The following is a 13,526-nucleotide window of genomic DNA, read 5'->3' as shown; positions in this document are numbered from 1 at the left end:
CCTAAATGTGTGTGAAGACTTGGTCTGGTGCTTTAAATAGATAATCAGTTAATTAGAGTAGTTTTCATTTAGCTGTTAACAATACTCTCTTTTTGCCTCCTTTCCCCTGACATAAATTATTAGATACCAGTGAAAATCATGGAAAATGTATTTTTAACATATCTCATTTTGTATTCATACCAATATACAATACATGTTTTATTTTATTTTATTTTTTTATTTACTACTCATGATCGAGAGCAAACATTTTCAATACAGTTGCATTTTAAAATATGTACAGTACAATGCTTGCACAATGGTCTCTAATTTTCCTTAAAGGTCTCTTGAAACTCTAAAATGCCATTTGACAGATTACTCCTGGGAGTCATATGTTTTTTATTTCTTTTCGTAACAATTATTGCCTTAATTAATAGAGGTTAATCTGATTGGCATTGTTTGAAGACTCCTGTGTAAGGGTTGGGGTCTCTCTAGACTCTCTAAACTTTCGCACATCTTTACACGTGGAAACTTAGTTTTTTTAATCACTAAAGAAACCTTCCTTGGGGAATTTAGAGTGAAGGGAACATTTCAGCATTTGCTGAGATTTGGAGGCCAGAGATGCGTTTCTGGCTCAGCTAGACTGACAACACTGACCTTTTCTTTCCGGACCCCCTTTTAATTCTTTTCTGTCTCCCCCTGAAGGGGTGCACAGGTAATTTCAGCGGCGTGTTTGTCTGAACATGCTGTTTGTGGTCTGCTTGCCCACACATTTCAATAAAGCAGGCAAAGTGAAGGTGCTGCTGTGAAATGTACCGGAAAAGTATAATGCTGGACGACTGCCTGTCTGAAAGCTTTTGTCGCAACGCCCCAGGAATACCACACCACCCACCTTCGCTAATGCATACGATCATGCTTGTTCATTGACTCGCAGCATTAGGAACGGTGAGATCCGGAAATCCCTTTGTGGTTAAAGAAGAAAAAAAACTACAATATAACGACATTCTATCTGTGAAATGTTTGTTTTTCATGTTTATTTAGATTAAGCTGATTTAAAATCCATGTTTGTTTATGGTTACATACTCCATAGTGGATATAACTCAGATGTACTGTATAGTTAGCACAGAAAATGCAATGCACTCTGATTGAACTTATGCACAATAACATTAATTACAGTAACTGTTATACATCTGATATGCTTATATTACCTAGTGTGGCGTGCAGTGTATGCGGCATGCAATATATATAAATTCTAAAATGGGCAATATGGCATTTTCCCTCACAGGACGAGCATTTATTTTAGCTTCTTATCATCCGAGATGCGTCTTGTCACACTGGGAGATATTTCATTTCATGCTGCTGCAATATAACAGATTTCAGACGTCGATCAAGGTCAAGGTTGTGCATATTCACAGTGCCTATAAAAATATGCTTTAAATATAGCCATGTGACTTGATATGAGTCTATGTCCAAGTCTTACTAATTGACAAATGGAACTTCTACAACATTGTGAGCTTTGTCTTTATACATAAACCTCCAAACCTGTGTTGTCATGTAATGTGCAAAAGCTCAGAAACGGAAGTTCTTTCCAACGTTGGATAGTTAAAGTCAAGTTGAGATGCACATTGAGTGTATAGAATTGACCGCAGTGAAGGGGAGGTTTGCATTCTGTGGTAAGCAGTATGTGAAGAAAGTATATTACAAAACACAGCGTCTATCAAGCAGGATCCTGCCGACACTAAAGAAAACAGACAAATTATATTAATACTGTCTGGAAGTCATAGCCTCCTAGCTTAGCTGGCATGGCTCAAAGTACAGCTGTTGGCACAATCTGATGTACATTTTCTAGGTTAACAAGTACACATGTAGAAACTTATCCAGCTTATACAACAGTGCGAGCTATTCGGTGGGGGCATTGCCAAGCCACTGATTTATTACTTTACAATGTTATTTACATCTACATCCTACTCTCTTTGTTAAAGACAATTAATTGGTCTTATTAGCCAAGTCATCGTTTACATTCACTGAGTTACCAATGTATGATAATTACCAGAAATACACCCAAGTAAATGTCCTTTTAGTCCGAGTTAAATTTGACTGATAAACATCGTTCTTTATGGCGAGATGATCTCTGAGAGCTGAAATGACACTAATGAAACTGATGTAGGCATGGCTTTTAATTTGCAGAATGACTACTGGCATTTGTTTGAAGGACAAGTCCAGAACAGGTGAAAAAGGCAGGGTTCCCCATTGCAACTCTACAAATACATGAACCCTGGTCCCTTCACTACTTGAATCACTTTCCATACTTGCATGACTATTTTTAAAACAAGCTTATTCAGCAGAGAAGCAATAGTTTATTTACAGTCAAGACTTCGACAGAATTTTCCATTCACCTTTACATAAGAAAACTGAAGGTGGATTCTAGATGTGTAAAAACAGAACATGCCTGATTTGGGATATTTTTATTGCCGTTTATGTATTTCTCCACATGAGTATATCAATCACATTTTGATCTTTTTTTTTTTTTGGGGGGGGGGGGGGGGGGGGGGGGGGGGGAGCTACAGAAACATTATGAAAGCATCCTTAGTGTTGACAGATTACATAATACAAGAAATTAAGTGAGAAGACCTCTTTCACCTCTTGCTTGCCCGCTCAATGACCTGTTAAGAGGGTTAGCTGTTTTCCTGGTATATTGGCCCCCCAATGTTCATGTATTTTTAAAATCAAGCTACACATTTAAAGTCGGGGGTTAACAACTTATACACATGACCTCTCCCAGGCCTATTCCCCGAGATGTGTTCAGATGATTGAAGTTCTTCAAGCTCAAGCTCAAGCTCACAATAATTGTCATTTTATTAATCTTTTGTACAATAACCCTTCTATACGCATTGAATGACGTTCTTCTTTGGCAATCGAGGCCATGGAAACTCTGCTATAGACTGAACACAGTGCCTTTAGAGCAAAGGAACACATGATATTACTTTTCATACAATGCAACAGACATCAGAACAGCTTCAGAGCAGAGTGCATCCAAGGAAAGTGATAATTTGTGCAATAATAACCTTTTGAGGTCCTAAATAACTAGTTACATGAGGGTTGTTTTTGCATGCTTTTCATCCATCAATTTAAAACTGCTTTACATATGAACGGAAGCTGGGGATAATATCTTCCGTGGAGATTAAAAAATATTCTCCAATAATTGCTATTCATTTAAACTAATCCATTACAAGGGGCAAGAGCCAGGCGCAGTTTGAGCATTGCAACCCTCAGCAAAACTTAGATGCCATTCAAAACAGGAATATATTTTAGCAGGCATGGAAAGGGTCTCTTTAGTTGCATCCAAGACAATAATTATGCTCCCAGGCAAGAGATGAAGGGAACCCAATCTTAGCTGGAAGTCCAGTTAGCACCTAGCAGGTGTTCATATTATTGTTCCTGCTCAGCAAAGCCATATATTTTCCAAAATGTGATGACAGTGATGACAATGGGGACAGAATCTGCTACACTAGATGCCCCATGCCTCTGTGGACAAAGTGTCACTGATGCGAGTCTTTAATCGCTCACTCCACCTCGCTCCTGTGTGACTTATGGATTGTGCTTTGCTTGTGCTTTGCCACACTATCGGATTGAAGCCTCTGCCAGCTGCTGTGACCTTTGAGGAAGCAGGGAATCCAGAGCTGCCAGCGAGGAGGAGAAGCGCAGTGTTAGTCCCTCTATAAGACCGCGTGGCTGTGCTCCGAGCGCTGCAGTGTGTATAATCATCAGATGGACCTGGACTCAGTATGGATTGCATAGACTCTGAGACGGACACGTCTGACTGGGACGATTCCTCCTCGGAATATACCAGAGACGATTCCGACGACGAAAATGAAAACTGTACAGAGTAATGCTTCTTAATCTTTTTTGTAATGGAAGCTACAGCAAGACATATTTAGACATTCACAATCTCCTGGAGTACTGCCTTATATATATATTCCAATTTGCAATATAGTGAAATTGCCTTTTTGATTGTTTTCTTTTCTGCATTCTATGTATCATATATAAATATAAGCATTAAGAGTTTATTATGCTTTCTGTGACTGTCTTTATATGGGATTTAACAATATTGTTTTCTCAAGTTAAGATAAATAAACAGGAAATAAAATTGGTGGTTTTGGTAGAGTTACTGGATGTAAAAAAAGATTTACATCAACGACACAAAATGCACACTATCACATCTGATGCAGGAAACTTTGACCTGAGGCACGACTGTTCAATAGGCATTTAGCTTCTTAGCTGCGGAAAAATAAAAAATGACACTGTATAAATGAATCTAAGAAAATACAAGTTAATAGCAATGTTGTAACCATAATAAAGTAGTTACATTTTCTGTGCCCTGGTAAAATATTTGAGCACATTTTTCCACAAAAAATCCATGTCCATGATCCCGTGTCCGTGACCAAAATCCAAGAGAAGAACAAGGAAGATTCAACTTTAGCCTAATGTAGAAATGTATTTACGTATCTTTTTTCTTAGAGGAAAACAACAAAAATATATGAAAGTATGTTTGCCCTTAGATAGATTAAATATGTCAGATGAAAGACTGACGCTTTTATTATTTTTCATAACAGGGAAGACATAAGAACAGCCAACGTCATCGCTGCTGAAGCTGTGACCTGCCTGGTTATTGACAGAGAGTAAGTACAGACACTGTACACTTCCACTGGCTTATGTTTGTGTGTTTTTTCTACAACTCTGTATTGTACGAAGAAGTGCAGCAATACAAACAAAAACCTTTGCTTGAGTTTCATAACACTACAGATTTGAACTCTGTGTTCCTTTTTCTTTTCTTTTCAATTTTATATTTAAGAGGTCTTAAAGAGAGAGAGCTGTGAAAATCATTCAACAGCATTTCAGTGCTTTAAGAAACAAACAAATCAATATGGAAGTCAATTTATTTGACTTGATATGACCCTAGGTTTCATGTTTTTATTTTTAAGGAAGAAAGCATGCATTAGAAGAAAGTATGTATTAGACACGACTATTAAAAACTGCTGGTGCACACTTAAGTGCGCAATGAAGGCCAGCCTGATTTAAGATAAGATTTATGATGAAATTGTGTGCTTCTATGTGAGAGTATCATTTGTACACTGTGATGAATTGTGGTGTTCAATCCATGGGAGCTCTGTACACACAATGCCCTCTGTGCCAAAGCTGCCAGGCTCCGAGGCTCCACTTAAAAAGGATTTCCTGAAGCAGGCGAGTACAGAGAGGGGCCGTTGCCAATGCAAGAAACGAACCACTAATTTTTATCACAGAGTCCAGATGAAAGGCTAATGGCGCTACTCATGAAGACTTGCTTATTTTGGCCGCAGCTTGTTGTCCAGATGCTGCCATGGTGTAAACGATTATCAGATTCATGTGGAGGTCCCAAACTGGCACACCATGGCATGCTAATCAAGATTTGGGATTGGGAGCTGTGGCAACACGTCCACCCAACATGTTCCATTAAGGATTTTTGTTGTCGTCTTTTTTTGTGGTGGGCAGGGAGGTTCCTAAATGTGTTCGTTGGGAGTCTTAATTTGTGCCTAGTCATTATCACATTGACTGATGACAAGAAAGTCCTCAGTTCTCAGCAACTGTGTCTCTTGGTGTTTTAGGGAGAAAACCTCTCTCTCTCTCGCAGCAGCTGTGATCTAGTCCCAAGTTGTAAACGTCTTAACATGAAATATCACAAGGGTGATGAATACAAGTTTAAAGTGACTGACTGCTTACAGTATATCCATTTGAGTAAATGCGCATAGAGGTTATCGACAAGGAGGATGGAAACAGTAACCACAATCACACAAGAAACAAAACACAAACAGCACCTGGCATCTACTCTGATGATTAGTCAGCTGCACACAAATAAATAAATAAGAATTTCACATCATGATTTATTTTCTGTGCAACAACAGTCTGTAATATTGATGATTTCCTAATGAGGAAACCAAATGAACACAAAGATGTTTGTTCTTATTCACAACAATCAAATGGAAAATTCATTCTTTACTGCTGTCATAAATATCATACAAACCATATATAAATTACATATTTTAAAACTTGGCCTATCTATATCTATATATATATCTATATATATATATATATATATATATACACACACACACACACGTATAAATACATCTACGATTTGTTTTTTAATTATTTTGGAAATCGGAACTCATTAGAAGAACATCGAATGGCTGTATTGACCTGCCCTTATTATTGGACTCTGTTGTGGTAATCAGAGACCCCAGCTTCTGATGTACTTTGCTTTGGTATGCAACAGATGGCAGAGGGCTGCATGATAAAATCTCGTAGATGTACAGCCGAGCTCTCAATAATGAAGAGCCTCCAATGGAAAAGGAAAATAGATGTGTTTTGTTCTATTGTGCCATAAGAATATCATCCATCTGTATATCACGAAGGACAATTTTAATGAATTTCAGGTTACACTGCCCTATGAGCCGGCTTTGCTAATCCTATCGCACCTGCTGCTTCCGAGAGAGAACCTGTAGGAATCACTCATTTTGCCAGTGTATTTTCATTTCACTGAATAAAAGTGGATATGTGCAATACCTTATAGAAGGAGGGCAAAAATGTATTTTAAAAATTGAAAAATGCGAAATATTAAGAGACAAGATTATCATTTTATTACAGAAAGGGAAGGAAAAATTTAAAATCTAAGTTTGGTGTCATTCAGTGGTGTATTTATATTGTACAATTTATATATTACAACCATGAATATGAATAAAAAGAAGGAAAAACTGAGATTGTTTCCAATATAAACACATATATGACCATGAGTTATATTGTATGAGGTATATTAAATGAAGAAATGGCAGCAGAAAACTATTTTTCTTTTTAATAATCTGTCATAGCCAGATTACGCTCTCCAAGCAGAGATTCTCCGGGCGGGCTGTGGGCTCCTGCTCGCATCGATCATAGAAAAATGGTTTCTAAAGCAGTTACGTAAAGGTAGCCTTTTGTTTGTGCATCTCTAGACTTGAAGTGGCCTGTGTTATGGTGATTTAAATCTTGCAGCCTAAAGTTTATCCACACAAGTCAGGAGAGCTTTGATGTGTCGTATGTGAGATCTGCCCATTGTCTTTAGGCTTTAAGTACTGATACAAAGGATGTGCATTAATAGAATGCAGTCGGCTTAAGCTCGGCATCGAATATCGTTTTTGTTTTTCCCCAGTTAAATCCACAAAACTGCTTTATCAGTCATTTTTCAAGAACAGGTTTTCTCAATAAGCAGGGATTACTTGTAGTATGCATTTCATTATGTTAAGAGTTTTGTTTTCTTCGAGGTGAAAATACTGTGTTTTGTAGTTTCGTAATTGTCTAGCGGGACATTGATTAAGACAGTGTTATACACAAATGTTGCATTACACGGTTCCTCATTTAATGTTGTTTTTGTTTGAAATATTATAGAATATGGGTAAGGAACACACTGTGATTTTCCAGACCTAACAGGACATGCAAACTGCTTTTAAAGCTGTTTTGAGTCATAGATGGGTTGCAGTGACTCTAAATGTGTTCTTTTTTAAAGTTGCTTAGTTATGCTTGGTTTCACCTTGCATCTGGGCAACACAAGGATCTCTGAATAGTAAGGTTTAACACATGGCACCGGCTTGCTGTGTTTAATGTGCCTTTGTCATAATCTGTTTTCTTTCTATTGCAATGTTTATGTTTTAATGGCACATGATATACAAATATTTCTTTCTTTCATTTTTTCCACAGCTCTTTTAAACACTTGATTGGGGGGCTGGAAGATGTTTCCAACAAAGCTTATGAAGATGCGGAGGCCAAGGCCAAGTAAGTTACTCATTTAGTAAACTAGCCATTTACCCCTGCATGTGCCCATATCTATTGCAATATGCAAGGCAGATTTTGTCATTTCAGAAGCCATATTACACAATCTACCAGGGAACACATGTAATTTGGTCTCTAAATCGTGAAAGATGCCTGAGAAAGTCAAAAAAGGTCAATCTGTGAATCTCTCCTGGAGGAGCTGCACTCTCATTAATATCTCTGAGGTAAACACTACACAACAATGTACGCAGCTCTTGGTAGTCTATTGCCAACAAAAGACATCTGTGTGGATGACAAAAATAAACGGTGTTAAATGTAGAAACAAATGCCAAGCTGTTTGTAAATTGAGACAAAAGGATGGTTCAGGCCACTGTTCTACTTTGCACTTGGCTCCCATCTCTATGCTAAGCAAATTGTATATTTACTGGATTCAAATACAGCCAAGAGCTCCTTGTGGGTTTATGGTTAGAAAAGTACATTTGAAAGTCAGGAAAAAAACTGGGCACAGTTGTCTTTGCTCACAATGGCAGGTCAAACACTGCACTGGGAAGCTTGATCTCCTAGAAGGCATGACGCTCTCCCCTGTGGACTCCCGCAGAAAAACACATTCAGAACTATATAAAGTACAGCAATAGATCCCTGATCCCATGGACTAATTGTATCAATATCAAATGTCAATACTGACAACACAGACGGTCCAAATGCAACTTTTGCATAAAACACTAGTTTTAAACACCTGGGTTGTATGAGAGCGCATGCAGGGCATTGCTCCGTCAGTGAATGCAGTTACAGCTGATGGGGAGTGTTGTGCGCAGTTCTTGCCTGACTGCTGAGCCAGGCTTCACCGGTCTAGAACATGTCTGGGACGGCCCTCTGTACTGGGAGAGAACCGAGCACTGGCACGATGGGAGGGATCTCATAGCTGGCACCTGATCGAGTTTGCTGCCTTGATTTCTGTTGCCTTCGATTTGCACGTCTTTATAAAACTGTGATAATCCTCGATCCCGCATCCAAAAGGTTACGATAAGCAGGATACCGGCCAAAACAGGCCAACACCAGCTCCTCTGGTCATTCTCAAAGTGTGAGATGCTCGAGTGATTTGGTCTGGTGACTAAGTGATTAGATATATTGTACAAAGCTTTGTCCAAGACAACATTGTGGATTTGTTCTCAGTTTGTGTTCCATTTACAATAGTCCGTTTTTTTTTTTTTTTTTTTAAATGCCACTTTTAACAGAATCTATGGAAGGGAAATATAGGCATTGGACTTTGTGTTATGGATTAATAGAAAGGATTTTGCTGTAAAGTTAGATAAAACTGTAGTTGCTAAGATGTGGCTCATTTAGAAACCCAATCCTAAAGCATACAAAGAAACAAACATGCATATTCCTTACACATATACATTTAACAATCAACCGAATTAGAAAGTCATTAGAACAACTGTGGTTTTATGGTTACGGGTATTATTTTGTTTATTTTGCAATGGGTGGAAATGCACAAACTCCACCTGTATAACTTTTTAAATGGGAAAAAAGGCATATTAATAAAGAATTTGTTTTATAACATTATGCTACAATTTGTTTTCTTTCAAACCCATACAGACTGTGGTTTAAATATTTCTTACTGGATTTTTTTTTTTTACATACTTTGGTTTCATTACATCAATGCATTAATGTGAGAGAAGCTCCTGCTGGCAGCAGTAATAAGCCAAAAACAAAAAGGCAGAAAATATTTGTAATTCGATACAGTCTGATGAGCGTGTTGGGGAAAGATTTGATTAAACAGATATAATATTGCATATTATCTTACTTTTTCATTAGCTAATTATTTAATTTGATACAATTTTATATGATCCCTGAATATGAATCTATCCACTATACAGCTTCTGGACAAAACCTCAGCATTATCTACTGCATTAATATAACCTGTAACATAGTGTGTATTTATTTTTAGTGATCAGTGTACTATTCACAATTTGGTACTCAGAACTGAATTAAAAGAACTTCCTTCTGAAAATGAATCTTGCCGTTTGTATTGCGCTGCACAGTCCAGTGGCAGGGCGAGGCCAGGGAACACGACACTCCAGTCCGGTCGGTACCTCAGAGAATTGAATTCCCAGTTCAGAATAAGAAAGAGCTGCTGTTCCAGATGTCTTCCATCAGAGCACCAGGAAGCAAGTCACTGGGGTCCACTTACAAAAGAGTCAGATGTTTTACAGTGAAAACTGCAATGCTCTTCAAAAGGAGAAAGAAAAAGACTGAATGCAGTTCCCACACACAGTCTATCTCAATTAATCACCATCTAAGTGTGAGTGTGTGTATATATCCTGTAACTGAATAGTCTTAAAGCAGGAACAGAATAATAGAATTGACGGAGAGTGCTCTCGTTTGGTAAGGGAAGCTGCAACCATCTGTCCTTGGTTGCCTGAGCACAGTGACACCTCTCACCTCGGGCCCAGGGGCTGCTCTCCAGTGAACTGGTCCTGCTGCCGATTGCAGTTCACAGCAGCTCTGCCTGGTGCCCCAAATGGCTTCTCTCCATTCAGGGAAATTATGGTTGTAACTGCTTATTCATTCCTTCATGGCTTCCACCATTTTCTCTTGGAATTGTTATTTTCACCCTTCTGGTGACACTGCCGATTCCACAGACTGTGGCCGGCTTGCCCTGCATTGCTGGAGGTTTCCCAGGGTTAAAGACCCCACTTTAGACACACGCTTCTGTGATGGATCTGTCTGTCAGTCAAAGCAAATCAATAGCTTCTCTCAGCAGAGCAGCGCTGAAAGCTTTCTATCGAGCAATGGCTCCATTAAAAACATTCTTGCCATAAAAAAACAGAAGTACAAAAATACCACTCTTAGTTCTAGGTAGGAGATTAAACGCCCCAGGTCAAATCCAATCTTTCTGTAGATGTTAAAGATAGCAATTTAAGACCTCCACATTTATGTGGTAAAGATTATCACTAACTTTATAATTGATCTTAGATTTTTTTCCTTGCGTCTCATTTTTCAAAGACTTTAATACTATCATTAAAAATCCTCTGAACCCATTTGCCAGGGATTCAGCTCTTCAAAATCTATACAAGTCTGCCCTCTGGTGGTAAGAAGTTAAATGCTCATCTTAAACTATCCTCCAGTTGTAATCTTTTTTTTTTTTTTATCAGAAATTACTTGAAAAATATAGTACATAGTAGTTCACATACAATCACCTAACAATGAATGTAATTTTCTTGCTGTTAAATTGAGATTTTCAACTCTCTTCAGTTTTCAGTTTGCATTTTGAATCCTACGGGAAAGATACTCAAACTGAGAAGCCCAGTGAGGACCTTCAACAGCAAAGGGTTACAAACTACCATTTCAACACATTATCCATGTTTAATGAATGAATTAATATAAATTTGAATATTAACATGATTTGCTTATACAGATGTTTGTACATTTGTACATTACACTTTTAATGACAAATTAAATTGCTGCCGTTATAAACAACAAATCTATATTTAACCACAATGGAATATGCTACTTTTCAATACAGCAACACAATTTGAAAACCATATAGGATATATTTAGGAAATCTGGATTCATATGTACTGTATACAGGTGCTACCTGTGACGAACAGTCAGTATTGCCTCCTGTCCTATATGAGCAGCCTAGTTTATGAAGCAGACAATACCACTGCACAGTATCGAGTGTGAAGGGGAAATCGGCGATGTGTGCTTTGTGTCAGCGCCATGTGTCACCCGCACAGCTTGGCATTGTAAAAGCAAGAATAAAAGTTGTCTGGCCCCTTTGGTGGATATACATAAATATGCAAATTCAGCAGGTCACGATCGAGGCTGGCAGTTTCTGATCCTTTCTTGTAAAGTGTGATTCAGCTCTTCTTCACAAGGCTGTTGTTGCCATGACAAACACCCACTGACACAAACACTCCCGTCTTCTGCGTCCCGATTAGAAAGACAGGCGCCATCGAGTGTTTACAGGCTGCTCCGAGCAGATAATGAACTTGTGCTCTATAATTAGCTGCTAACTAGACTGTATACAAACAAATTGTGGGGCTGAAGTGTGAAACTCAAATACTGGAGAAACACACTGTTTGGTCATTTACAATAAGTGTTTTCATACAGAATCTTAATTACATTGTTACACCTGTCAGACATATATTTATAAACAGCAAAACTATGTTAAAAACCCTACATTATTGTTGGTGGCTTGCTGAGATGCATACCTTGAAGTCTCTGAAGTAACTGCACTCACAGAGGAATAAATATAATCATTAAGATTTTAAGATGGAAAAGAAATGCATGCAAATCGTCAGCATATTGCTTGTGGATGTCAATTCCACATTCGCTTCAGTTTTCCCTCTACAAACCCCCATTCTCTGTTCTCGGACATTATAAAACCAGTCGCTTAACCAGCATTAATAATGAATATCTTATCTGAAGACAGACACCCAGCAGGCGCAGGGATCCCACCTACTTTTGTTTGGGATTCAGGGCAGGTTTAGAGATGTAGTGGAGTAAGATAAAAACTATGCTATAGACAGAAATGTATAATTTGTCAAAATAAAACCGCATCGATATACTCTGACACTACAGATCCATCATCAGCTGTCAAAAGATTATCACAGATTTGTCAAAAATCATGTCTTCTTGCTAATCGAGAAAAGCATGACAGCGCACCACTGAGCACTGCAGACTGAGCTGCCATCCGCTTCATGGATGGCAACAAAGTGCAGTTATAAAAAAAGAGGTTTAATTCCACCATTTAAACTCGAGACAAGGAAAACAAATCCAACCATTATATTTGTATGCTTAAATTGATTATTGTGTAAACTAAGTTGTTCTGGATGAGGGCATCTGCAAATAGATCATTTGTAGAGGTTATGAAGTCAGATTTGTTTTTTAATCAAACTGCTGATGATTATGAACATTACTTTACATCCCGAGTTAGTTTTGAAGCATTTATGTATTGTGTTTTAATGTGCATTCATCTGAAAGCAGCTGCATGAATTCTAAACAGTTTTAAATGTACATTATTTTTACACATATATAACACAAGAGATTGGTACTAACAAAGAAAAGGAAAATCTATACAATTTGGCACAGAAGGCTGTGTACATTATTAAAAGCCTCGTGGCCTGATGCGCTTAGTTAAGCTTTGTGAAGTGTGACATGTTGCTAATTACTGTTTCAGATGTAGGGAATCGCCTCTAGAGGGGGCAGTTCTGCAAGCTTTGGCCACTATATTGTAGGAATCAATCCAAACCTGGGAATAAATGTACTTGTGGTAATAATGTGTTATTCTTTTAATAGGCATGGCTGTTATCTCTGTCATTGCCGATATGTGCTTATATTGTTCCCAGAAATTACATTTTCCAAATCACATGATTACATACAAGTCTTCAGCATGAATAGGCTGAAATAAATTACTTTTCATACACGTCTTTTGGAGATTATTATTAAATGAATATTAATTTCACACAGCAATAATATTGTATGATTATATAGATAATAGCTTCACAATAAGAAATAAAACCCAGTAAATATACAATGTTTCAATACTGAAGAGCCAGATACATAAGCATATTATATTTTAGGCTTTCTGTGGCCATTCCACACACATTAACATATCTGACTGTACTAATATCTTTATGAAGAACATGCTGCCCTTTCTTACATAACTCTGCAGAGGTCAGTTGGTTGAAAACAACTCCTAA

General features: G+C 37.9%; 1 protein-coding gene across 2 annotated transcripts in view; it reads left to right on the top strand.

Annotated features, from left to right (window-relative positions):
• Positions 1–13,526, top strand: part of prkg1b (protein kinase cGMP-dependent 1b) — a 118,305-nt gene that overhangs the window by 93,902 nt on the left and 10,877 nt on the right. For both annotated transcript variants that reach the window (XM_066693947.1, XM_066693946.1), the window contains exons 8-9: positions 4,590–4,655; positions 7,744–7,818. In XM_066693947.1, coding sequence (XP_066550044.1) covers positions 4,590–4,655; positions 7,744–7,818 — 141 coding nt within the window. The remainder of the gene's footprint in view (positions 1–4,589; positions 4,656–7,743; positions 7,819–13,526) is intronic.

Source organism: Amia ocellicauda, chromosome 20 (genome assembly GCF_036373705.1).
Source record: "Amia ocellicauda isolate fAmiCal2 chromosome 20, fAmiCal2.hap1, whole genome shotgun sequence".
Classification (NCBI taxonomy): domain Eukaryota; kingdom Metazoa; phylum Chordata; class Actinopteri; order Amiiformes; family Amiidae; genus Amia; species Amia ocellicauda.
The sequence above is the reverse complement of the archived record's forward strand: the minus strand, read 5'-3'. Positions and strand labels throughout refer to the sequence as shown.